The 27,150-nt window shown below is 40.3% G+C and overlaps 1 protein-coding gene across 3 annotated transcripts in view; it reads left to right on the top strand.

Moving 5' to 3' along the window:
* Positions 1–1,707: 1,707 nt before the first annotated feature.
* The window catches only part of ERICH3 (glutamate rich 3), a 123,611-nt gene continuing 98,168 nt past the window's right edge, over positions 1,708–27,150 (top strand). For 2 of the 3 annotated variants that reach the window (XM_086390594.1, XM_086390592.1), the window contains exon 1: positions 1,733–2,281. In XM_086390594.1, the coding sequence (XP_086246720.1) occupies positions 2,259–2,281 (23 nt within the window). In that variant the 5' untranslated portion in view covers positions 1,733–2,258. Of the gene's footprint in view, positions 2,282–3,463; positions 3,690–27,150 lie in introns of all 3 variants that reach the window. The other variant, XM_086390595.1, reaches the window with a different exon arrangement.

Genomic DNA, 27,150 nt, shown 5'->3' with positions numbered 1-27,150 from the left:
CAGTGAACTTTAAGGACATCATCCAAGGGAAACGACAATCAATAGGAGTAAGCTTATGGGGGAAGGGTGGGTTCAAGTGCCATTTATGGCTGTGCAGTGATTAGGTATATATCTATAAGGCTTCCTCATTTAAACATAAAATGCCACTTCAAATCACATATTTCTTCTTTGACAACCTTGGCCTCTCTCTAGTTGCTCTAGCCATCTGCTCCCCAAAGCAGCCTGGAGTCCTCTGTCTCAGGACCTAAGCTATTGAGCTAGAATGCTATTTTGTCTCTACAGAGATGACTCTTGGTCTTTCAGGTCAGAAAACTCTGATAGTATAGAAAATTTGACTTCTGCAGCAATGCACAGGAGTTATGGAGAAAGGAATCTGTAATTGTTAAAAACCCAGGTTTTGGAATCAGAGTTGTATTTGAATCCTGGTTTTCCCACTTAGAAGCTATTATACACTTCAGGCAAAAAAAATAACTTCTCTGTGTCTTATGAAATGAAGGAAAAAAACCAACTTTAGAGAATAGAGGTAAGGATTAAGTGAGATAATGAACAGTTAGTAAGTGCTCAATAAAAGACCAAGGAGAGCATTTAGTAAGTACTCAGTAAAAATGAGAAGGAAATGGCAACCCACTCCAGTGTTCTTGCCTGGAGAATCCCAGGGACGGCAGAGCCTGGTGGGCTGCTGTCTATGGGGTCACACAGAGTCGGACACGACTGAAGCGACTTAGTGGCAGTAGCAGCAGCAGCAGTAAAAATGAAACCATTTTGAAGAGATTTTTCTTTTTGCCTTCATTTATACTCCAAACAATTGTTACACTGCTGTTTGCCTCTGAGACTACTGAAAAATAATAGATATACATGTAGATATACACCATGAAATAGAGAAGCTCAGGTTCAAGTAGGAAAGGCAGCCACAGATCAGTAAGTAAGTGTGAAACAGATATGTCCAGGCAGAGTGGGACCCCAGAGGCAGGAGTCATAAACTCACCTGGAGATGTCAAAGAAGACAAGATTTGAGGTAAGAGTTGAAGGATGAATAGAAGTTTGTCAAGTTGTCAGGGTAGAAGCATGTTCCCATGAGAGGGAAAGTGAAAATTTGGTCTTGCTAGAGTTTAGGGTAGCAGAGGTGGAGAAAGTGGTCATAATGAGGTTGACAAAGGATGCTAGGGATAGATGATAAAGGGGCTTGAATGTCATGTGAAGCAGACTGGACTCTGACGTTCTTGGTGGGCCTTTAGGACGCGTGGGAAAGCAGAATGCCATTGATGAGATGATGCTTTTCATGCTGGTAAGTGTGGCTGAGCTAGAACTGAGATCCATGGAGAACTCAGTCACCTTGAACGTGTCCAACCCTGACTCATACAAGGCAAACCTGAGGCCGGAGGTCAGATTACCCAGTATAGAACCTGACAAAGCAAAAACAGGACTAGGAATAGCTCATCTGAATCCTAGGCTTTCAACTTCCTCCACACCAAGGCCCCCTTGAATAAACCCAGGCTTCTCTGACTAAGCCTTGCATTTTCCCTACTAGATTCAAATACAAGTTCCAGGAGCCAGCATGCTTCAGTGAGGAACAGCATCTTTCCCACTTTCTGAATATCAGAACCCTCAGCCCTGTCTGCCAGAAGTAGTGACCTCAGTTAGGAGCAAGGTTGGGGATTTTCCAAGGAGGAAATCCAGGAACAGCAATCTCTGGCAGTTGGAGAAACAAAATCAAAAGCCACAGCTTGAACTAACCCTCCCTTCCCAGGGCCTAGCAGAAAGCACACCAGCATAAGCAGGGCGTGTGTGTGTGTGTGTATGTGTGTGTTTTCATGTCGCAGGTGCCTAGGGAACCTGCCCGCGTAGTGGGTGTGTGTGTTCAGATCGCAGGTGCCTAGGGAACGAGAGCCCTAGAGCTACAGCGCAGGGGCCTGGGTATCCTCTCACATCTGGGCCCAGTAAAAGCGCTGGAAGCTGGGCTTCACTTCCAGCTTCCCTGGGCTCGGCTCCAGCAGCGCTTGGGCTTCTCTAAATCCTCCCCGCTTGCCTTCCTTCCCGCCTTAGCAACCGGAGGACGTGGATACCGCGGGCGGGTGAGGCCCTGGGAGGCTGCGTGCAGCCCGGGCGCCCAGGGGCGGCGGCCCAGCCCCAGTGCCCCGCGCACTGGCGACCGCAGTGCGGAACCACCCGGCAAAGGCGACTGTAGCGGCCCCGGCGTGCACAGGTCTCCCGAACCCACCCTCCGTGCCCGCCGCGGGTCCAAAAGGGATCCTGCAAAAATGAGCCATTCTCACCCTGCTGGGTAAGTGACAACTGGAGCTTTTCCACGCCGCGGCAGGTGGCGGCTGCAGCCAGCGGCCCCTCCGCCCGTTCCTCCTGCTGCTGAGGGAAGGGGCGAGCGGGGAGAGGGGGCTGGGGAGAGGAGGAAAAGAATACGGATTCTGGGTCGCAGCGAGGATGGCAGACATCCCAGGCTTCGTATCTCCCCTCTCCCCTCCCTCACTTCTTTCCATGACGTTTACCCCCTTTGAAATGTTCACTCAGGAAGGATTTAAAAATGGATGTGAAAAATGCATACATTAAGCAAGGACATTAGCTGAGACCAAGAGGATCCTGCGTGATGGAACATACGTGTTTAAATACAAAAGCAAAGGTCAAAACATGCGCATTCGTTTGGAGAATCAAGGCTTAGAGATAAATTCTCACTGTGGCGTCTTGCATTCAAACGAGTTGTGCCACGCACTGAGGGAGGTTTCCTGTGAGGGTACCCCATATTTCAGGATTTTTATCTGCCCCATCTCAAAAGGATCATAGGGGTTTTTAAAAAAAAAATATTGTGACCAGGGGAGGTGGTGTGATGCAGAAAGGCAAGAAGGAAGAAGCAAGAAGGGTGCCTTTGTGTTTACACATGATCTCCTGTTGTGTTGGGCAGGGTGACTCCTCGGAAGACATATTTTGGCAATTATTCAGTCTGTTTTAGAAAGTTAACACAGTCATTATTGGCTGTTGAAAAGAAAAAAAATAAAACCAACCCCCAACGGATCTTGGTCCTTTTATTGGAAGAGAGAATATCCAGTTTCCTTTTGAATTAAACAATGTAATGCATATTAGATGTTTTTTTTTTTATTATGATACATCTAGTAAGCAGATAATATCCTAGTTGATCTTGCAACTAATTTGAAGATGCTTTCCTTTTTAATTGAATTTATTGCACATTTTCAAGAGCAGCAAATTAGCAGAGGACAACATATTTAAGATCATTTGGAGTTTGTGATGTCTGAAATACCACATTAGTTCAGGATTTATAGTCAAACTTAAAGATTTTGCTTTTTAATGAATTCTCTGAATGCAAGACATAAATGAAATTGTTTGAAAAAACTAAAGGCCTATAAGGTGCCCTGTTGGAAGTCAGTTTCAGAACTTTTTGGAAAGTGATGAAACTATGCCTAAATAAGCTTCCTATTTTATCTTAAATTGAGTTCAGTTTAGGTACTTGAGGGGATCCTCTGGTCGCTCAGATGGTAAAGAATCTGCCTGCAATGGGGGAGACCGGGGCTTGATCCCTGCATCTGGAAGATCCCTGGATGAGGGCGTGGCAACCCATTTCAGTATTCTGAAGAATACTGAAGAATCAATGGACAGAGGAACCTGGCAGGCTGCAGTGCATGCGGTTGAAAAGAGTCAGACACGACTGAGCGACTAACACTTAGGTACTTGAAGGGTTTGATGCTGAACTGTGCAGTTTTAGTTGCTGTGGGTCAGTGGGATGTAAATGGCACTATTTTTCTGCAGCTGCTTTTTGTAGTGTCCACATTCAGGAAAATGAATGTGTCAGTCATGGTTGTCTTCCTATGTTTTTCAAGTTTTTGGCTAAGTCAGAATCTGATTAGACCATTTAATCATCTATTTTCCAATGTGGAAAAACCTGTAGCTGCTGGCTAAATTGTGCATGATTAAGATTTCAGAAGCTGAAGTGAAATTTTTCTGAAGCTCGATTAGTTCCAAGCACATGGGAAAAATAGGAAAATGTGTGATCTAGTGAAAGAGTGTGCTTCATGGTGCTCTGCAAGAAAGATAGCAAGATGCAATAATAATTGTGCACTAAAATTGTAGACACTGTGTCTCATTCATCTTTGTGCCCCTTTTGCTTATTCCTATATAAAGTAGTGCTCAACAGATGCTTGTGGAATGAATGAATGATATCATCTGACAGTGCATCCAGTCTAGAAGTGGATGGATTCACAAAAGAAAACCATATAAGAGCTAAATATTTATTAAGTGCTTACCATGTGCCAGACTCTAGTCTACAGTTTTACAGGACAGACCTCATTAATCTTCCCACTCACTTCACGAGGCAGATTCTAGTAACTCTTCTTTTCACACATAAGAAAACTGAGGACTGAGAAGTTTTCAGAGATTTTACAGGTAGGAGGGGGTCAGGGCTCTAATAAAAAGCCAAGGAGTCCAGCTGCAGAGCCTGTGTGACTAACCTTTACACGATCTGCCTCTCATGGTCAAGAGCTGAGATGTGGGGGAGCCCTGAATACATAAAAATTCTCAATCAGATCAGACCAACCTCTGACAGGTGTTAGTGGTACATAGGTATCAGTATTTTGATATAGAATTAGAAAATAATATTGTGATAGTGTCTATATGTGTATATTTTTTGTTTGTACTTCAAAAATAAATGAAAACAATAAACAGAAAAACTCCAAATGCCTTAAAAATCACCCAAGAATAAAATTATTCAAATTGCTAAAGTTTTCCCTCAAAATAAGTAGTCATTATTTTTCTTGTCTATGCTACCATTTGGAAAGAATAAAAGTTCCAGTAGCAAATAAAAGGTTTCATTAAAGCTGAGAAAGTTTTCCATCATTACTGAAGCAATTTGTATTTATTACATTTTAAGATTTAAAGTGGTAATAAAATGTAGTTGTACAGCAAAACAGAAATTTGAAATTCCTAAAATTCCACCAGTCAATAAGATACTTTCTCTTGGTGCTTGCTTTGAGTTCCACTGCTTCCTTAATTACAGCAGGAAACACTTGACGTAAAAATTGCAAAGGGCCTGGTGCTGACTTTGTTCCAATAGAGTTTGGAGTAAATAAAAATGGTCTTAAAAACTTCTGCCAAAGATGATAATAGAGACTTTGTTTCTGAGCTGCATTGTAATTTGGGGGAAGTCAACTATAACGTACTGTTTCTAGCAATGCCATCTCTAATGAAATTGTTTTAGAGTGGAAAATTTCAATTGATAGTCCCTCGAGTTTGTTCAATTTCATCCTGAGTTGCTATTTGTTTGTGTGGGTGTTTGTGGGTTGTGCTCTAGTCCTGGAGGTGGAATGGGGATTTTATACCCCTCAGTCATGCATGAGGATAAAATGATATGGCTCTTCTGACTCCTTCAAAGGATCATCACTGAATCCATGTGCAGTGGCTCCCTGTGTGAAAGATAAGCTTGGCTCTGAGTAGAGATAGTCACACTCATCTGTAAATTTGCTTTGAGGAACTGGAAGAATGGGAAGCATTATAGTTTATGAGAAAATAAAAATGCAGAAGATGTATGTTTGGAAAGATTATTCCAAGGTTTTGAAACTTTTCTTTTTTGGTTTAGACTTATTAATTTATACCGTTTAATGTGAAGATATGTTTCTATAGTAACAGAAGATGCTGAACTGTGATTTAGAAAGAATGATCATATCCTTAGTACTCTCAAATCACTCAGTTCTATTTCATCAAAGGCAGAGTACAAAGTGCTATGGGTAAAATTATCAATTTTTAGATAGTTTATAGTGTATATGTATATCCAAAAGATTATAAACCAACATGTCATTTACATATGGAATATCCATTGCATTTTGTCTCTGCCTTCTTTTTATCAATCCAGCATGGTATTTCTTGTTCTGTTTTGTAAAAAATGATATATAATTAACATACAACCTTATATTCTTTGCAGGTGTACAACATAATGATTTGATATTTGTCTACTTTGCAAAATGATCACCACAGATACCAAATGATCTCACTTATATGTGGAATCTAAAACAACAACAACAGCAACATGAACTCATAGATACAGAGAATAGATTGGTGGTGGCCAGGGGTCGGGGGTGGGGGAGCAGTTGGAAAATGGGGGAAGGTGGTCAAAGGTACAATCCTCCAGTTATAAATAAACGTGGATGTGATGTACGTCATGGTGACAATAGTTAATAATACTGTATTTTAAATTTGAAAGTGGCTAAGGGAGTAGATCTTAAAATATATCACACATGTACATAATTTGTAACTATGTGTAGGGTTGACTGTTAATGAAACTGATTACAGTATCTTTGCCTTACTAGCAAGTGTAGTACTTTGTAGGAGCATTCTAGTCTCTTTGTTGCTCACAACTCCTACCACCAAAATTATCTGTGGCACAGAATTTCAGACTTGAAGTAATTAAATATTTGATTTCAAATTGGGTAGTTTCTATTTACCCTCACATTAAATATTAACATGACTTCATGGAGTAAATTGTTTCTGGTTAAAGGAGGTGAATTGAACATGCTCAGTTGTCTTGGCTTCCTCTCTGATCATTTTGTTGCAGAGTTTGTTCTCTTATTTTTTATAGAAGAGATGTCATCTCTATCCCTTTGCTTAACAAACCTGTTCACATAACTAGATGGGAATGGAAAGGGATTTGTTATTTGTTTTATGCCTGCATGAGTGCGTGCTAAGTTGTTTCAGTCGTGTCCGACTCTTTGCAACCCTGTGGACTATAGCCCACCAAGCCCCTCGGTCTATGGGGATTCTCCAGCAAGAATACTGGAGTTGGTTGCCGTGCCCTCCCCCAGAGAATCTTCCCGACCTAGGGATCAAACCCCATGTCTCTTATGTCTCCTGCATTGGCAGGCAGATTCTTTACCACTAGCACCACCTGGGAAGCCTTATTTGCTATACAACATCACTCAGTTCTTTGAAGTTTTCAGAGATATATGACAAACATCACATAGTGATCTATTACCCCTTTTTTTCAATGATCTGTCAAATTACAGCTCAGTTAGGTCCTCCTTCAGTTGTGCTGGAAGCAGACATTGGAAACTACTTGCAATCATATTTGTTGCCCAGTCAAAGCCATTTATTATATCAACACCTACATAATACTTCAAACTGTCCCTTTGTCTCACAAATGTTTTTCTAAGTTCAGTACACCCTAAGAAGACACCATATGGTGAGACGTATGCATTTCTTTTGTGAAAGTGGAAAGTTGATTACAAAACGGAAAGGCAGGAGCTGGCTCAACATGGCTTGGAGTGCATTTTTTAGACAGACCAGTATTAGGAGAGTATATGGAGGAAACTTAAGGGTCTAAAAATTGATTCCGTTCAAACATTCCTTGCCTGGGTTCCCCTAGGAAATCTCTGGGTATCCCATGGGAGTACATATCCCAGTTTACAAACTTCTGGTTTAGCACACAGGGTGCTGTCAAATGAAGGCTGCGGTGTAGCAATCCACACTTCTTTCTCTCATTCCCTATTGAAGATCGGCATCTCTAAGCTGTTAGAAGTAGAGACTTCCCCCAAATTACTTTGGTTATTAATAACTATGAAAAGATTTTTGGGGAGACAAGAAAATAAAACATTTTAAATGTTCAACTGACTCATTGTGCAATTCTAAAATCAACCTGAATAATCCTGATCTGGGATATTTATGTATTTTCAAGACTTTTGCTTTCCACAGATATCAGTTTCAATGAAAACTTCAGAATCTAGAATTTAGTACTGAAATAATTCTTAAGCTTTAGTTGCTGATTTTGGTACAAAACAAAAGAAGTAGTATGCACATGGAATCTTTGGATCTTTCCCTCTATGACTTACTCGGTTCCCCATACAAATAGTAGAAAATCGTATATTCTTTGGAATGATTCCATAAATGTCTGTCAATTTAAAATAAACTGTCCAATTAGGTGGGCTTAGGAACCAGAGATCAAATTGCCAACATCCACTGGATCATCAAAGAAGCAAGAGAGTTCCAGAAAAACATCTATTTCTGCTTTATTGACTATGCCAAAGCCTTTGTCTGTGTGGATCACAATAAACTGTGGAAAATTCTAAAAGAGATGGGAATACCAGACCACCTGACCTGCCTCTTGAGAAACCTATATGTAGGTCAGAAAGCAACAGTTAGAACTGGACATGGAACAACAGACTGGTTCCAAATAGGAAAAGGAGTATGTCAAGGCTGTATATTGTGACCCAGCTTATTTAACTTATATGCAGAGTATATCATGAGAAACTTTGGGCTGGAGGAAGCACAAGCTGGAATCAAGGTTCCTGGGAGAAATATCCATAACCTCAGATATGCAGATGACACCACCTTTATGGCAGAAAGTGAAGAGAAAATAAAAAGCCTCTTGATGAAAGTGAAAGAGGAGAGTGCAAAAGTTGGCTTAAAGCTCAACATTCAGAAAACTAAGATCATGGCATCTGGTCCCATCACTTCATGGCAAATAGATGGGGAAACAGTGTCAGACTTTATCTTTTGGGGTTCTAAAATCACTGCAGATGGTGACTGCAGCCATGAAATTAAAAGACACTTACTCCTTGGAAGGAAAGTTATGACCAATCTAGATAGCATATTCAAAAGCAGAGATATTACTTTGCCAACAAAGGTCTGTCTAGTCAAGGCTATGGTTTTTCCAGTGGTCATGTATGGATGTGAGAGTTGGACTGTGAAGGAAGCTGAACGCTGAAGAATTGATGCTTTTGAACTGTGGTGTTGGAGAAGACTCTTGAGAGTCCCTTGGACTGCAAGGAGATCCAACCAATCCATCCTAAAGGGGATCAGTCCTGGGTGTTTATTGGAAGGACTGATGCTGAGGCTGAAACTCCAGTACTTTGGCCACCTCATGCAAAGAGTTGACTCATTGGAAAAGACCCTGATGCTGGGAGGGATTGGGGGCAGGAGGAGAAGGGGATGACAGAGGATGAGATGGCTGGATGGCATCACTGACTCAATGGACATGAGTTTGGGTAAACTCCAGGAGTTGGTGATGGACAGGGAGGCCTGGCGTGCTGTAATTCATGGGGTTGCAAAGAGTCGGACATGACTGAGCATCTGAACTGAACTGAAAATTTTGAAAAAGAGAAAAAAAATTAAGTTTCTGCATTCATACTGGTTTGCAAGTGTCTTTTGTCACTTTTCTTTAAACTTGAAATCCCAAATGATACATTATTAATATGATTTATATTTTTAAAGAGGATGAGGAAAGAGGAAAATCAGTTGAGGCATTTGGAGGAAAACCTTTTACACTACAAAAAAGGACATACATTTATGCTTTACAGTTACAATAAGATAAATATGAATGTGGACTTCTGAGGTGGTGCTAGTGGTAAAGAACCTGCTTGCCAATGCAGGAAATATAAGAGATGCAGGTTTGATTCCTGGGTGGGGAAGATCTCCTGGAGGAGGGCATGGCAACCCAGTCCAGTATTCTTACAGTTTCCCTTGCTTACTTGCCCCCTGAGCTAGGGGTGAGCTTGTTCCTCATATGGGGTGAGAGTAGGGGTTTATCCAGGGGTTGAGTCAGAGGGGTGGCTTAGATAGTTTGCCCACCCCTTAGGTACTGTTGTGTGCAGGGGGCATGTGCAGTACCCCACTGTCACTCTGGGCTCTTCAAAGCAGCAGTTGGGTTTTTTGGTCTCTTTGTATCTTTTGTCCAGAATTTGACCCAGCTGCCGCAAGCATGTAGTTATTTTTCATCCCATATAGTTTCTTTGTATTTTGTTGCTGGAGGAGAGATGTGTTCAGGGGCAAGCACTGCAGCACTGCAACAAGGGCTATTGAACAGGACTTGGTTAGTGCCCTCAAAAGTAGGTTATTTGAGTGTTGGACACTGCATTTTGATTTTTTTCTTAGTTCCTTGTTTTGCCCTAGCTCCTATGGTTCACCCATATCAAGAATTACTGAATAGCATTGGAAAGGACTGATGCTGGGAGGATTGGGGGCAGGAGGAGAAGGGGACGACAGAGGATGAGATGGTTGGATGGCATCACTGACTCGATGGACGTGAGTCTGGGTGAACTCCGGGAGTTGGTGATGGACAGGGAGGCCTGGCGTGCTGCGATTCATGGGGTCACAAAGAGTCGGACACGATTGAGCGACTGAACTGAACTGATGGTATACAGAAAACCATTATTATACTTTATGAATTAAAATTTCAATGATAATTTTTACTACATAGTTCATTTGTATCTTGTGCTGGCTAAAAATTCAACCCAAATATGTGTGTGTGTGTGTGTGTGTATATGTGTCAGTTGCTCAGCTGTGTCCAACTCTTTGTGATCCCGCAGATGATAGCTCACCAGGCTCCTCTGTCCATGGAATTCTCCAGGCAAGAATGCCAGAGTGGGTAGCCTTCTCTTCTCCAGGGGATCTTCCCGACCCAGGGATCAAACCCAAATCTCCTACATTGCAGGCAAATTCTTCACCATCTGGGCCATCAGGGAAGCCCCAACCCAAATGTAATATGCATTATACCTTTGTTTCCAGCCCAGAAGAAGCCATTTGGTTCTTTCACTAGCCAGAGGCACCAAATCACTCTGTTTGTAGGGCTCCCAGTTAGGGAACACATCCTTCATTGACAAGACCATTGCTGTGCCTTGTTGTATCAGAAAATATATTTGAATTAAACTTATCCACCTGGGAGCTTGCCTTTCTGGATTAATGTCTTTCCAGAGAAAAGAGAAAAAGATGTGACAAGTACAGTAGCCACAGCTTGAAAAATCATGCTTTAGAGAGATTCTGGTCGATATTAGGATTAAAGGTTTTTTGAGAATTGTTGTCAAATTGTTTTTATAGTAAGCCACAAGAAATGTACTTAACAAGTGAAGAACATTTCAAGTGTAGGTGTATGGATTTGGATTTTTAAATAATTTCTCATTGTCTGGTGGGACCCCTCTCACTATTCCTCTTGTCTCCTGCCCCTTTTGTAAGGCAAACTCTTTTGTCTATGGGCAGATTACCGTGAGGTGCCATTTCTTCTTGTGCCCCATGCTCTGGGGACTGTCTTTGGAGAGTTTGATTATCCTCTTGTCATCCAACCCAGTTCCCTGCACAGATGTGGTGGGATCCAGGAGGTATCTGTTTCCTCTTTTGATGGATCATCAATGATCTTTTCTGTTTGTCAGCACAGATAATTCAAAGTCAAAGTGCAGTAGCTTGCATTTCTTTGAACCCAGGAAGCATGTTCTTTGTTACCTTTGTCTAAGTCCATGTTACCTACTTAAATCGATCATCTTTCTGGTTATAGCTGTGTCTGGGGCTAAATTTTGTCTTTCCCCTCCCTACAAATTTTTATGTTGAAGCCTAACACCCAGTGCTTCAGCTATAACTCTATTTGTAAATGAAAGTGAAAGTGAAGTCGCTCAGTGGTGCCCGACTCTTTGCGACCCCATGGACAGTAGCCTGTACCAAGCTCCTCTGTCCATGGGATTTTCCAGGCAAGAGTACTGGAGTGGGTTGCCATTTCCTTCTCCAGGGAATCTTCCTGACCCAGGGATCAAACTCAGGTCTCCTGCATTGTACACAGACGCTTTACCCTCTGAGCCACCAGGGAAGTCTTTAAAGAGTTAATTAAGCTGAAATGAGGCCAATGGTGTGGGCCTCAATCGAGTATGACTGTGGTCCCTATAAGAAGAGGAGATTAGAACACAGACATGTACATACAGAGAGAAGACCATGAGAAGGTATTGGGAGAAGATGGCCATCTGTAGGCTCAAGAGAAAGGCTGGGGCTTATCCTTCCCTCGTGGCCCGCAGAAAAAAATCAACCCTGTTGACAACTTGATGTTGGACTTCCAGCCTCTAGAACTGTGAGACAGTACATTTCTGTTTAAACCATCCAGTCTGCAGCACTTTGTTATGGAAACCCTAGTACTCTTGCCTGGAAAATCCCATGAACCGAGGAGCCTGGTGGGCTGCAGTCCATGGGGTCGCTAAGAGTCGGACATGACTGAGCGACTTCACTTTCACTTTCATGCATTGGAGAAGGAAATGGCAACCCACTCCAGTATTCTTGCCTAGAAAATCCCAGAGACGGGGGAGCCTGGTGGACTGCTGTCTGTGGGGTCTCACAGAATCAGACACGACTAAAGCGATTTAGCAGCAGTAGCAGCAGCAGCGGCACAATGATACTACCTGTTTGCAATTCCTGATGCTTTTTTTTTCCCCAACTTGGTCCTTCTAAAGCTGAAGATGGTTTTTATGACGTGTAGGATCACTGAAAATAAGTGATTTAACAATATGAGGGTCATAGGGAGTGGAGATTGCAAGCCAGAAATTCAAAAAGGGAGATAAAATTGAAAGCAAACAGAAAATATGATTAAAGGACTAAGTGAAGAGAAATAATTAAGGCGATAAGTCAATGATCTCTACTGGTAAGTGTTGAGCTTCTCTTTTGTTAAGTCTGATTAGTAATCAAATTAGTCCCCACCTCTCAGTGTCTGATACTACTTGGGATAGAAAATTGAACATTTGAAGCTGGTGATCCATTTTTCTATGAAGGTTATTATTTTCTTATAGTAGTAATAAACATTTATAAATTAATGAAAATTCTTAGGGCAAAATATTGAAACAAGAGAAGACACAGCAGGGAACTAAACAGACAATATAAATTGCACATAGTAGTTACGAAACAGCATTAAAAGCTAAGGATTTTAAATTGAATTGAATCATAATGTTTTATAGTAGCAGTTAATTTGGCATTCTCTATATACCATGGATGATAATATTTCATATTTGTGAATATTATGTGGCTCTCATTTTAAGAAGTTTTCTCTCTTCATAGCTTGCTCCAAGATATTTACAATAATATTGTTTCTGTTGCTTAGATTCAAGTAAAACTAATCTGCTGTAAATTCGAATAATAGACTTAGAAAGGATCTCAAATCTCTTGGTACTAGTGACATAATAGATTTTTTATTTTCCCTCTAATACTTATCTATATTTTGAAATTTTTCAATGTAGAAAAATTCAAAGAGGGAAATGAAAATTGCTTGAAATCCTCCCATCCATAAATAATCATTTTGGTCATTTTCTTCTTCATTTTTCTGCAGAATATTCCTATTTTTAAGTGATACTATCAAAGCTCTCTTTTTTAAAAAAGCTGTTTCTAAGACTCTGCTGTTTTAAAGTACCATAAGGGCACTGCCCTCATAGTGTTCCAGTTGTCTTCCTACTTCTAACTAAACTGCAAACTCTGTGAGGGTAGAGACCACACCTCTCTATATCTTGTGTTGGTCCAGTATCTGTAGAATTTAGCTCAGGAATTGCTGACATATGTCAACTGTTTTAATGACCATTTATGGTAAATTCCAAGAGTACATTTGCTCATCAATTCAATTAATATTTGCTGAGTGCTTACTATGGTTATCATATTCAGCACACACTTAGTTCCAGAAAGTCATTTGAGTTCTAGAAAAGACCAGAATAGTACGTTTTATTTTTAAAAAAAGATTTAAAAGTCACTGACCTTCCTTAAATTTTGCCATCCTTGGGCAGCAGGGTGATTAGTAGGTATCAGACAGGGATATTTTCATTGGCAAGTAACAGAAAGCCAAATTGGCTTCCCTGGTAGCTCAGATGGTAAAGAACCTGCCTGCAAAGCAGGAGACCCGGGTTGGATCCCTGGGTCAGGAAGATCCCCTGGAGAAGGGAATGGCTACCCACTCCAGTATTCTTGCCTGGAGAATTCCATGGACAGAGGGGCCTGGTGGGCTACAGTCCATGGGGTCACAAAGAGTTGGACACAACTGAGCAACTAACACTTCCACTTAAACTGTAACAACACTTACTGTTTGTTTCATAAGTAGCTGGGAGGTAGGTGATTCTATTTTATCATATCAAGGTCCTTATTTAAAATTTTTTTTGGTCTTTTCCTTATGATACCAAGATGACCATCCTAGATCCATGTACAATAGCTTTATAAAACCATTCCAAACTGAAAGGAAAAATACAGATGAAAAAAATGACTTTTTCAGTTCTGATGAGGTGGATGAACCTAGAGCCTATTATACAGAGTGAAGTAAGTCAGAAAGAGAAAACAAATATCATATACTAATGCGTATATATGAAATCTAGAAAGATGATACTGATGAATCTATTTGCAGGGCAGCAATGGAGATACAGACATAGAGAACAGATTATGGACACAGTAGGGGAAGGAAAGGGTGGGACGAATTGAGAGAGTAGCATGGAAACATATATATTACCATATATAAAATAGATAGCCAGTGGGAATTTGCTGTATGATGCAAGGAGCTCAAACTGGTGCTCTGTGAAAACTTAGAGGGGTGGAATGGGGTAGGAGGTGGGATGGAGTTTCAAGAGGGAGGGGCTGACTGTGGCTGACTCTTGTTGATGTGTGACAGAAACTGCACAATATTGTAAAGTAATTATCCTCCAATTAGAAATAAATAAATTTTTAAAAATACAAAGGAAGGTAAAGAAAAAGATGGTTTTCTTTTAATCTGGGAGGAAAACATTTCCAGAAGTTTTCATTAGACTCTCCTTTATATCTTGTTGCCCAAGATTATCATTGATGCCACGTAGGCATCAATGAACAAGCCTACTTACTACAGTGGGAAAGAATAGGTTTGACTTTCCTAACATCTGTGGGCAATAGGCAAGAGAGAATGGTTTGGGAAAGATTTCTAGGAGCCAGTCAACAGTGTCCAGTGCAGAGCCTCCGTAATGAGCTGTCTGGCTCGGGATATGGGTAGTCTGAGTTGAGATTTGCCACATAGCTGCTGTATGACCCTACGTAAATTCTCTGTCATGTCTCTGACTTGTTTTTTTTCATCCTTGTGGAACATATGTCTGCTTTGTAGGTTTTGTGAGGATTGAATGAAATACTTTAAAGCATTTAGCACAGGGCCTAGCACATAGGAAGTGTTAATATGCTAACTGAGTGCCTGAGAGCTTAGATGCAACGTTTGTGAGTAAGCCCAGCTTTCTTTAGGAGAACTAGCATACCCAAGTTCCGAGCCAGATGTAGACTTGGATTAATTGGACGAGGTATGCTGGAGAGATTAAATTTGGGGGAAGAGTTTTGAAAGAGGGGAGAAAAGATATCTGGACACATTTTAAAAAAGTAAAAAGTATTCTCTAAAATCAGTATTATAAGTACAATCATCATTGCCAGGGTAAGAGTAGCCAGTTGTGACTTTGAATAAGTGAAAGAAGACAACATTGTTTGTTTATTTAGTTGACAAACCCTTAGGAGCAGGCAAGGATGCTGTAAAACCAAGCAAAATCTGGTTTACCTGAGATACTTCAAATTTGTTTTTGTCTCTTTCAAGACTCTTTTGCTCAAGTTTTAGAACCTTGGATATGATACCAAGTGTGTGCACTAGGATTTCCTTTTTTAACTGAAAGATCTTTGCCTTCAATTCTAAGTAAGAAATTAATTTCTGATTTATCTCTGTTCATCTCCAAAATCTTTTAAAAAGTGAGTTTGAGTGTTTTTTCTCCTTGAAATTAGACTCTCTGTCTCTAACTGCCAGCAAATGACTTTTTCACCACAGTTCATAGGAATTTACATAAGGTTATCATTGCTAAATTCTTTCTTATAAAAACTCTCTTTCCCCCTCAATCAGACTTGAGACTGAGAGCTTTGACCCTGGTGGGTATCTTTGAGAGTTGGAAGTAGGTTTAAGGAGTGAGTGAGGCTAATCTCAGGCTACAGTCTGTAGAGAGGGGTTTGAGGTTCCAGTTCTTAGTGAGGATATTGACTCAGAAGGGAAGAAGTCTGATTTCAGGGCCAAATAAAAGAGCAAGGAGGAAGAACTGATCCCAAGGTCCCAGGGATCCCAAGTGACAGGGAGCAGGGCAGCTCAAGAAGGAAGCTGGGGTGTGGGACTGAAGAACATTAAGAAATTGTCCTGGGGAGTGTGGGCAGAAGGCTGGAATGTTTCAAAGGGAAAACAAGCAAAGGTTTGAAGTATCTGCAGGATTAGAAGTGTGTGAAAATTGTCCTTATTTTTTTGTGTTTTTCTAAATGAAAAGCAATGATATTCCAAGAAGAAACTCAATGTTTCATTTAAAAAATAGGAAATAAGCATGTTTGGAGTCAGAAAGGTAGAGGTTTGAATCTCAGTTGTGCCTTATGTGAACTCAAGAAAGTCAATTTCCTTTGTGTCTCACTTTCCTCTTTCAAAAAATGGGGTAAATATAAATACCTCGCTTGCAGGAATGTTGGCACATGTTATAGACACAATGAATGGCAGCTGTTGTGTATTTACTTTGATCTTTGTGCAAAGCATATGCTGCATATGTATTTTTCTCTGTTTGTTTTTTCCTCTAGTTCAATTTTTCAAGCTCTGTTGAGATACAATTGACCAATAACACTGTATAATTTTAAGGTGAACAATGATGATGATTTTATATATGTATATATTATGAAATGATTATTATAAGATTATCAAATCCTTAAAATTTCATTCTTGAAGTACATCAACCAAAAATACGTAAATGTACAGCTCAAAATAAGTAGAAATAGACTAAACTAACTGAGAGGGAAGATAAGGAATGTATTTCTAGTCCATAAATCACTTTCTTGTTCAGTTAAACTAATTTATTTTAAATGGTAACCTGTTTTTAAATTCATGGATTTTTACAATGAAAATTAGCACTGATCCACCTATTCATAACCTTGAAAATGAAACTACCCTTTTAAAGAAACCATGATCTGGACAACTGAGAATTTTTATAAAATGGAAACTCTGACCCAGAGCATTTTTACTTCTCTAGAATACTTAGTTTTCTTATCTAATTCAAGAACTAAGGACAAACTCAGAAAACTGCATCATTACATTGACATTGACAAATACTAGAAGGACTGGTGAATTTTATAAGTACTTTTTAAAAAATGATCATTTAAGATTTAGTCAACCTCTTTAACCTTTGACTGGATGTCCTTACTATTTTAAACCTCACTACTGCACATAAGAGTTACATTTTAGAGGAATGAGACAATCTTTAAAGAGGTTGATTATATTAGCCTTTCCCACCCAACACGCTTGGTAACTTTATTGGTTTTGCCCTCATTAGTGGCTGGTTTTTTGTATTATTTATTTTATTTTTTTAAGAAGCTCTTTGCATTGATATGAAGTTATATTCCAAGGTCAAGTATAAACAATGACCAGACTTCTAAGCCAAGACAACCCACTGAAGCCTATTGAAATATAATATGTAACTGACTTAACTGATGATTTAGTAATATTGCAGAACTCAACTCTCTTTGATTGCACTAATTCTATGGTAAATACTTAACAAGTTTCAACTTGAGTACTGGGGATTTGTGTTCTCTCTCTTTGGGACATTTTGTATATAATGTTTTCCTTTCTTAACATGAGTCTGAACAGCATTTCTGCCCTTTTCATCACCTGTTTACATTTATTTTCTCCCTTAACAATTGACTTGTCATTCAAGACCCAGTTTTGATTTCAGTTCTCCTGGGATACTCATCCTATGTGGGCATAGTTCACTTATTTGTGAAATGGGGTTAAAAATCTGGTGCATAGGGTGTTTTGAAGATTAAATGAGATCATGTATGCCAAGTATGATAAGCTATTATGATTATAATACATCAGACTGTCCTTCCATTGCAGGCATATCTCATTTTATTGTGTTTCACTTTATCATATTTCAAGGATAGTGCATTTTTTTTGCAAATCGAAGGTTTGTGGCAACCCTTCATAGTGCAGTCTATTGGCACCATTTTTTCCCCCCCAAAAGCATTTGCTTACTACATGTCTCTGCATCACATTTTGGTAATTCTTGCAATGTCTCAAATTTTTCATTCTATATTTGTTACCATGATGAAAGTGAAAGTGGAGAGTGAAAAAGTTGGCTTAAAGCTCAACATTCAGAAAACTAAGATCATGGCATCCGGTCCCACCACTTCATGGGAAATAGATGGGGAAACAGTGGAAACAGTGTCAGACTTTATTTTTCTGGGCTCCAAAATCACTATAGATGGTGACTGCAGCCATGAAATTAAAAGACACTTACTCCTTAGAAGGAAAGTTATGACCAACCTAGATAGCATATTGAAAAGCAGAGACATTACTTTGCCAACAAAGGTTCGTCTAGTCAAGGCTCTGGTTTTTCCTGTGGTCATGTATGGATGTGAGAGTTGGACTGTGAAGAAGGCTGAGCGCCGAAGAATTGATGCTCTTGAACTGTGGTGTTGGAGAAGACTCTTGAGAGTCCCTTGGACTGCAAGGAGATCCAACCAGTCCATTCTGAAGGAGATCAGCCCTGGGATTTCTTTGGAAGGACTGATGCTGAAGCTGAAGCTCCAATACTTTGGCCACCTCATGTGAAGAACTGACTTATTAGAAAAGACCCTGATGCTGGGGAAGATTGAAGGCAGGAGAAGGGGATGGCAGAGGATGAGATGGTTGAATGGCATCACCAACTTGATGGACATGAGTTTGAGCAAGCTCTGGGAGTGGGTGATGGACAGGGAGGCCTGGCGTGCTGCAATCCATGGGGTTGCAAAGAGTCAGACACTACTGAGGGATTGAACTGTACTGTACTGTAACCCTTGCCTCTGATTGCTAGTCTAGTAAGGTTCAAACTCAGGAAAACAGACTAGAGAGGTCAGACTCTTAACTACCTACTGCACTCTGCCTCCTCAAGACACAACAGGAGGAATTTGGTGTTAAAAGGAGGGTTAGGGTAATCTGGTTGTACCGTTTCCCTGTTAAAACTCTTCACTGCTGTCACAAAACCATCCAGTCCTGGAAGCATGGGGCACACCATCTTACAGGCCCTTCCTTTGATTTTTAAACAATTTTCTTTTTACTGAGGTAATATATCCTCCCTGAACTTTCACTCGTCACCTGTCACAGTCCTGCTTTCTTAGCACCTTTTACAGGATGACTGTTCACTTACCTGACACCCTACATGCCTTTCCTTCTCCAGGTTGAGCTCTGTGGGGCAGTTGTACCTCATTGAGCACAGTTCAGTTTAGTGATTACAGCACAACAGCCCCTTGTTTGATTTCAGAATATGCCTTTTAACTAGTTGTGAGCTAATTGTCTATAAAAACTACTCTACATCTCGGTTTATTCATCTAGGAAGAGGGAGGATAATAGTACTTTGCAGAATTGTTTTGAGAGTTAAAGTATACAGTGCATGTTACACAGAGAGTTTGGGCTTCCCAGATGGCTCGGTGGTAAAGAATTTACCTGCCAATACTGGAGACACAGGAGATGTGGGTTAGATCCCTGGGTCTGGAAGATCCCCTGGAGGAAGACATAGCAACTTACTCCAGTATTCTTGCCTGGATCATCCCATGGACAGAGGAACCTGGAGGGTACAGTCCATAGGGTCACAAAGAGTGACCAAGCAACAACAACTAATATAGAGACTTTACTGTGCACTACAAAAAAGGAAATGATCAATAAATACTAGTGATAAAAATTATTGGTTTCTAGAACTTTCCTGTTGGTCACCTTTCCTCCAAACAGCCTAGTCTGCTCCCTTAGTTTGGATATTATTCTTGTATTAATGAATAGAAGTGTTTTGTTATTAAAAGATATACAATTCTTAAGTCTCCAGAGAGGAGCTTGGTGGCTCAAGTTAGTTCTTATAGACAATTAGTCAACCTTAGTGTGTCTCAGCCCTGCTGACTCCCCATGACCTGTTTTTCTCTTGCCTTGTCTGTGAACACTGCAAAAACTATCTTACCAGCAGTCAGCATAGTTTGGAGACTACCTTTGTTTTTACTAGTCACTATGTGTAGAGAACACTCTACACATGGACATCACCAGATAGTCAACACTGAAATGAGATTGATTATATTCTTTGCAGCCAAAGATGGAGAAGCTCTATACAGTCAGCAAAAACAAGACCAGGAGCTGACTGTGGCTCAGATCATGAACTCCTTATTGCCAAATTCAGACTTAAATTGAAGAAAGTGGGGAAAACCACTAGACCATTCAGGTATGACCTAAATCAAATCCCTTATGATTATACAGTGGAAGTGAGAAATAGATTCAAGGGACTAGATCTGATAGATAGAGTGCCTGATGAACTGTGGACGGAGGTTTGTGACATAGTGCAGGAGACAGGGATCAAGACCATCCCCATGGAAAAGAAATGCAAAAAAGCAAAATGGCTGTCTGGGGAGGCCTTATAAATAGCTGTGAAAAGAAGAGAAGTGAAAAGCAAAGGAGCAAAGGAAAGATATAAGCATCTGAATGCAGAGTTCCAAAGAATAGCAAGAAGAGATAAGAAAGCCTTCCTCAGCGATCAATGCAAAGAAATAGAGGAAAACAACAGAATGGGAAAGACTAGAGATCTCTTCAAGAAAATTAGAGATACCAAGGGAACATTTCATGCAAAGATGGGCTCGATGAAGGACAGAAATGGTATGGACATAACAGAAGCAGAAGATATTAAGAAGAGATGACAAGAATACACAGAAGAACTGTACAAAAAAGATCTTCACGACTAAGATAATCACGATGGTGTGATCACTGACCTAGAGCCAGACATCCTGGAGTGTGAAGTCAAGTGGGCCTTAGAAAGCATCACTATGAACAAAGCTAGTGGAGGTGATGGAATTCCAATTGAGCTATTTCAAATCCTGGAAGATGATGCTGTGAAAGTGCTGCACTCAATATGCCAGTAAATTTGGAAAACTCAGGAGTGGCCACAGGACTGGAAAAGGTCAGTTTTCATTCCAGCTCCAAAGAAAGGCAATGCCAAAGAACGCTCAAACTACCACACAATTGCACTCATCTCACACACTAGTAAAGTAATGCTCAAAATTCTCCAAGCCAGGCTTAAACAGCACGTGAACTGTGAACTTCTAGATGTTCAAGCTGGTTTTAGAAAAGGCAGAGGAACCAGAGATCAAATTGCCAACATCCACTGGATCATGAAAAAAGCAAGAGAGTTCCAGAAAAAACTCTATTTCTGCTTTATTGACTATGCCAAAGCCTTTGACTGTGTGGATCACTATAAACTGTGGAAAACTCTGAAAGAGATGGGAACACTGGACCACCTGACCTGCCTCTTGAGAAACCTATATGCAGGTCAGGAAGCAACAATTAGAACTGGACGTGGAACAACAGACTGGTTCCAAATAGGAAAAGGAGTACGTCAAGGCTATATAATGTCACCCTGCTTATTTAACTTATATGCAGAGTACATCATGAGAAATGCTAGGCTGGAAGAAGCACAAGCTGGAATCAAGATTTCTGGGAGAAATATCAATCACCTCAGATATGTAGATGACACCACCCTTATGGCAGAAAGTGAAGAGGAACTCAAAAGCCTCTGGATGAAAGTGAAAGAGGAGAGTGAAAAAGTTGGCTTAAAGCTCAACATTCAGAAAATTAAGATCATGGCATCTGTTCCCATCACTTCATGGGAAATAGATGGGGAAACAGTGTCCGATTTTATTTTTGGGGGGCTCCAAAATCACTGCAGATGGTGACTACAGCCATGAAATTAAGACACTTACTCCTTGGAAGGTAAGTTATGACCAACCTAGATAGCATATTCAAAAGCAGAGACATTACCTTGCCAACAAAGGTCCGTCTAGTCAAGGCTATGGTTTTTCCAGTGATCATGTATAGATGTGAGAGTTGGACTGTGAAGAAAGCTGAGCGCCGAAGAATTGATGCTTTTGAACTGTGGTGTTGAAGAAGTCTCTAGAGAGTCCCTTGGACTGCAAGGAGATCCAACCAGTCCATTCTAAAGGAGATCAGTCCTGGGATTTCTTTGGAAGGAATGATGCTAAAGCTGAAACTCCAATACTTTGGCCACCTCATGTGAAGAGTTGACTCATTGGAAAAGACCCTGATGCTGGGAGGGATTGGGGGCAGGAGGATAAGGGGATGACAGAGGATGAGATGGCTGGATGGCATCACCGACTCAATGGACATGAGTTTGGGTGAACTCCGGGAGTTGGTGATGGACAGGGAGGCATGGTGTGCTGCGATTCGTGGGGTCGCAAAGAGTCGGATACGACTGAGCGACTGAACTGAACTGAACCACACCATTAATATTAAGGCCATAAATAAAATAACCTGATGGATCACATCTGGATGCCTAATTAGAATAAACTAAGAGAAATTGTAAATCAATATTTGGCATAATTGCTGAAATATGGCAGATTTGGATGCAAATAAAAAAGAATGAAGAATGTAACACAAAATTGTTTATATGATATCAGTCCAATCACCCTCTACAAAGGGGCAGGCAGCAGAAATTCACTGTTTAATTTTAGCTGGCAGAGTTTTCTTATAAAGGGTTGGAAAATAATTGACCCTATGTCAATTGCTCTTCTGTCCTGGTCTTTCTTCAAGTTTCCTCAAAAGGTTTTTTTTCCTTGCCTTCCTGGGAACTTCTCTTCTAATGTAACTTTGAAGCACACCACAAAGGCACTTATTTGACAAAACCAAAACAACAAGACTAACACTGTCAGCGATGTGTGCTCATCCACACTGAGCATTCTGAATTAGAAAAAGTCCAAATATGTAAAACATGCTCTTCAATCTCTTTTGTTGTAGACTGTTTTCAGTTCTTATCCTGAAGCAGAAGAAATGTTATGATTCTTCCACGTGATTTTTTTAAAGGTTATACATCGATGAATTGGACTAATATATTTGATTTCTGTTAACTGATTGACCATTCATTCAACCAGTTTTGGATGGGTATTTACAGTGGACCTGGCTCCATACTACAACAGATGAAAAGTGTACAGGGAAGAATCTTGTTAATCTAAATGGAGTAATTAAACATGGATGAAAGAAATTCTGGTGGAAGGCAAGACAAAGACCGTAGGAAAGGGATAGGAACAATTTTGTGGGAACTCCTGAGACATTCTGCATTTTCTTTGTGAGGACATGGATCTAAGTATACTAAGGAATCATGCCTAGTTTTAGAACCTCAGTTTCCTGAATATAAAATGAGGGAGTTGACCAGACCTTTGCACATATGAATTTCTGTAATCCACTGATGTAATATGCTGTACTAAGTCACTTCGGTCATGTCTGACTCTTTGCAACCCTATGGACTATAGCCTGTCAGGCTCCTCTGTCCATGGGATTTTCCAGGCAAGAAATACTGGAGTGGGATGCCATACTCTCCTCCAGAGGATCTTCCTGACACAGGGTTCAAGCCGGTGTCTCTTATGTCTTCTGCATTGGCAGGTGGGTTCTTTACCACTAGCACCACCTGGGGAGGGCTCCAGGTAAATCTGTTTCCAGACCCATAAGCATAGATCATCTACTTCAGGAAGCAGTCACAGCATTTTACTTCATGGTGACAATAATTATAAAGGGAAGAAGATTGAATTCTCCAGGGCCAGACATCTTTTAAGGGGTAGAGTTATTATTTGACCTCAAGCCTTCTGGCTCCCAATCTTTTCCTTTTTTTAAATCTCATTAAATTTACTTTGGGCAGGAAGTGTTATAGATGCATTTGTTTTAAGTAATTGTAGAAAAATCATTGCACCTCTTAAGAGTTAAGATGTCAGGTCACATATTTCTTAAATTTCCGACTCTTAAATAACAAACTTGCAGTTTTAATGATAGAAAGCTTTTTCTAGTTATTAGTGCTGCTTTCAAATATTTCATTTGGGGAAGTTGTTTCCATCTAGATATTATTAACTTTCTTTGCTAAGACTCTTACTGTGATTCAAAATCTTTGATTTGGTTGGCTGGCTTGAGTGTGATGAGTTTCTTCATGCAGTGGGAGTTCAGTGGATTCTTGCAAATTTTTTTCTGATGGACAGAAAGAGAGACATTTGGATTGGTGCACTGTACTCCATTCTCCATGAACTGTAACGTGAAGGCAATCAAGCCATAATATCCTGTAGTTTGTTTAACTTGCTTTCCCAGTATAAGCACTTGGTATGTGAGTTGAGGAAAAATTTTATCTGGCTGAAAGCCTGCTTTGGCAGCGGAGATTTGATATAGCCCCCACCTTGGACCCCATCAAAATCTACAAATTGCAGATTTAGTGACCTCTGAAATCCAAAGCACTTCTTGATTAGGCTTCTCATCCTTAGTAATAAAACTGTGCTCATTCACCTAAGTCTCACTTGATTCTGTTGAGCATACAATGGTGTAATCAGGTTTTCCAGATTGGTAGATGAGTTGAGTCTTTCCATTTGTGGCAATGTAAAGAGACATCTTGCATAAAATTTCCTGATTGAAATGCTGCTGAAAAATGTCAGTGTATTTGTTGGAGTCCTTATGTTTTTTTGTTGTTGTTGTTAGGGATAGGAGAAAGTTGAATAGGAATATGAGGCCATTTGGTCAAATATTAAATACAAAAGATCAATTTCTGAATTAAAAGTATATAAAACATATTTCTATATTTTTGCTCATATAATTAATCACTTTATTTATCCCATGTTATATATCTTGCTACTCTTTTTTAAATTTAGTCAGTGGTGTGCTGATAAACTGGGTTTTCAGAAAGAAAAAAAAGAGACTTGTAGTGTTTGCCAATTTTTGTGGTGTAAATACTCCTGGCAATCTTGATTCCAGCTTGCACATCATCCAGCCCAGCATTTTGCATGATGTACTCTGCATATAAATTAAATAAGCAGGGTGACAATATACAATATTGTTATACTCTTTTCCCAATTTTGAACCAGTTGTTTCATGTCTGGTTCTAACTGTTTCTTCTTGGCACACATACAGGTTTCTCAGGAGACAGGTAAGATGATCTGATATTCCCATCTCTTTGAGAATTTTCCACAGTTTATTGTGATTCACACAGTCAGAGGCTTTAGCATAGTCAATGAAGCAGATGTTTTTCTGGAACTCCCTTGCTTGCTCCATGATCCAACAAATGTTGGCAATTTGGTCTCTGGTTTCTCTGCCTCTTCGAAACCCAGCTTGTACATTTGGAATTTCTTGGTTAATGCACTGCTGAAGCCTAGCTTGAAGGATTTTGTGCATAACCTTGCTAGGTCACCATGCTGTGTGCTAGATTCCCAGAACTTACTTACCTTATAATCAGAAGTGTGTACCTTTAATCAGTCTCTTCCATTTCTCCCACCCCTGAGTCCCTGGCAGTCACCATTCTGTCGTGTTTCTATGTTTGGATTTTTTAGACTCCATATATAAGTGAGATCATACAGGGTTTCTTTTTCACGTTCTGGCTTATTTCACTTGACTATCTTCAAGGTCCGTTTGTGTCATAAATGACAGGATTTCCTCATTTTTTTATGGTTGAATAATATTCAAGTGTGTGTGCATGTATTACATTTTCTTTATCCATTTTTCTATTAATGGATACTTAAGTTGTTTCCATGTCTTGATTATTATGAATAATGCTCCAAATGAACATGGAGGTACAGATATCTTTTTGAGATAGTGATTTTATTTCCTTTATATATGTACCCACGTATGGGATGCTGGATCATATGGGAGTTCTATTTTTTAATTTTTTGAGAAGCCTCCATACTGTTTTCTACAGTGGCCGCACCAATTTAAATTCCCACCAATAGTGCACACGGATTTCCTTTGCTCCACATCCTTGGCAAAACATGTTATCTCTTGTCTTTTTGATAATAACCATTTTAACAGGTGTGAGATAATATTTCAGTGTGTTTTTGATTTGCATTTCCCTGGTGGCTAATGATGCTGAGCACCTCTTCATGTTCCTGTTGACCACTTATAAGTCTTTGGAAAAATATCTATTCAGGTGTTTTTCCCATTTTCTAATCTGATTATCTGTCTTTTTTGCTTTTTATTTTGTTTGCTTTTGCTATTGAGTTGTATGAATTCTTTATATAATTTTGATATTAACCCCTTATCAGATACATATGGTGTGAAAATATTTTCTCCTGAAGGGGCTTTTAAAGGTAATTCTCATGAGGACTCAAAGAAAAGGGAGCAGGAGAGGAAGCATCTGCCTTCCTACACAACACATCACAGTAGAGAACACTGGTAGAAATACAGATGGTAATGGCCATTCTGATGGAGTCTCAGACAGAAATGAGGAATATGTTATCGGAAACTGAAGGAAAGGTGATCCTTGTTGAAAGTAGCAAAGAACTTGACTGAATTGTGTGACTGTTCGAGTGTTTTGTGGAAGGCAGAATCATCAAGGCATGGGGAATTTAAGTCATGTGCTCCCAGCTGTGGACCCAGTAATGGTAAAACCAGATTGGATTGAAGCTGCAGTCTTCACCACTACATCCCTCTCCCTCCCTACATCCCTCTGTCTACAGAAGTAGAGATTGTGGGGACTGGCATGCTGGGAGTAGGTATTGGGGTTTAAGAGATTCCTCTATCAGTGTGGTCCAGGATACCTGACTCTCATCATGTTTTGTTTGGACTGACTCACCTTAAGCAATAATCCTGTTTTGGAGCTTTTCCATTTCAGGAAGATGGAAGAGCTGTAACAGATACTGCTCACATCCCAGAGGCCTGGAAGCAGACAAATGGGACTATGTATGTGAAAGCGTAATCTGCACAATGGGACAGAGATTCCACACTCCTTCCCCAGCTGAGGGCATGGTGTCTGACATGGGGACACTCAGTAACTATTTGTGAAAGAATTAGCCTATGACATGGGAAGAAATCAAGCGTGCGCACGCACACACACACACACACCAACACACACACCTATGTATATGCATAGCCCCCCATTGGAGCTCCATGAGTACAGTGTCTGTGCCATCTCTGGGTCCCTGGGGCTGTACAGAATGCCCTGAAAACAGTCAGTACTCAGTAAATGGTCTGTGATGCATATTATAGTGACTTTCCTTTTAGTCTGGGTTTCTATGGGATAGACTCTCTAAGGGGCAGATGGAGGGATTGATAAGAACTGACCTTTTTAGTTCAGAGCCCTTATTATATCATCTACATGGTGGGAGGCAGGAGTCAAGGGTTGAAGGGTCAAATGTTGAAAGGCTGCAGCTGGGAAGGCCGCTCTCCCTGTGACTCAGCAGCTGCTCGTTAATACTCAGGCACCACAGGAATGGGGAGATGCAGACTGAAGCGGGGGAAACAGGAACCATCGTAGAGTTGCTTTGTTTTCTGGGGGGCAGTTTTCCCAGTGCGTTGAGTCAGAAAGTGGGTCGTTCCCCACCCAGGGTACTGGGGTTGGGTAAAGAGTCTTGTCCATCATGTAAAGAAGCCAACAAGTT

This window comes from Bos grunniens, chromosome 3, assembly GCF_055505025.1.
Source record: "Bos grunniens cultivar Pamir isolate PY7600 chromosome 3, Bosgru_T2T1.0, whole genome shotgun sequence".
NCBI lineage: Eukaryota > Metazoa > Chordata > Mammalia > Artiodactyla > Bovidae > Bos > Bos grunniens.
This window is presented reverse-complemented; position numbering and strand designations above follow the sequence as displayed.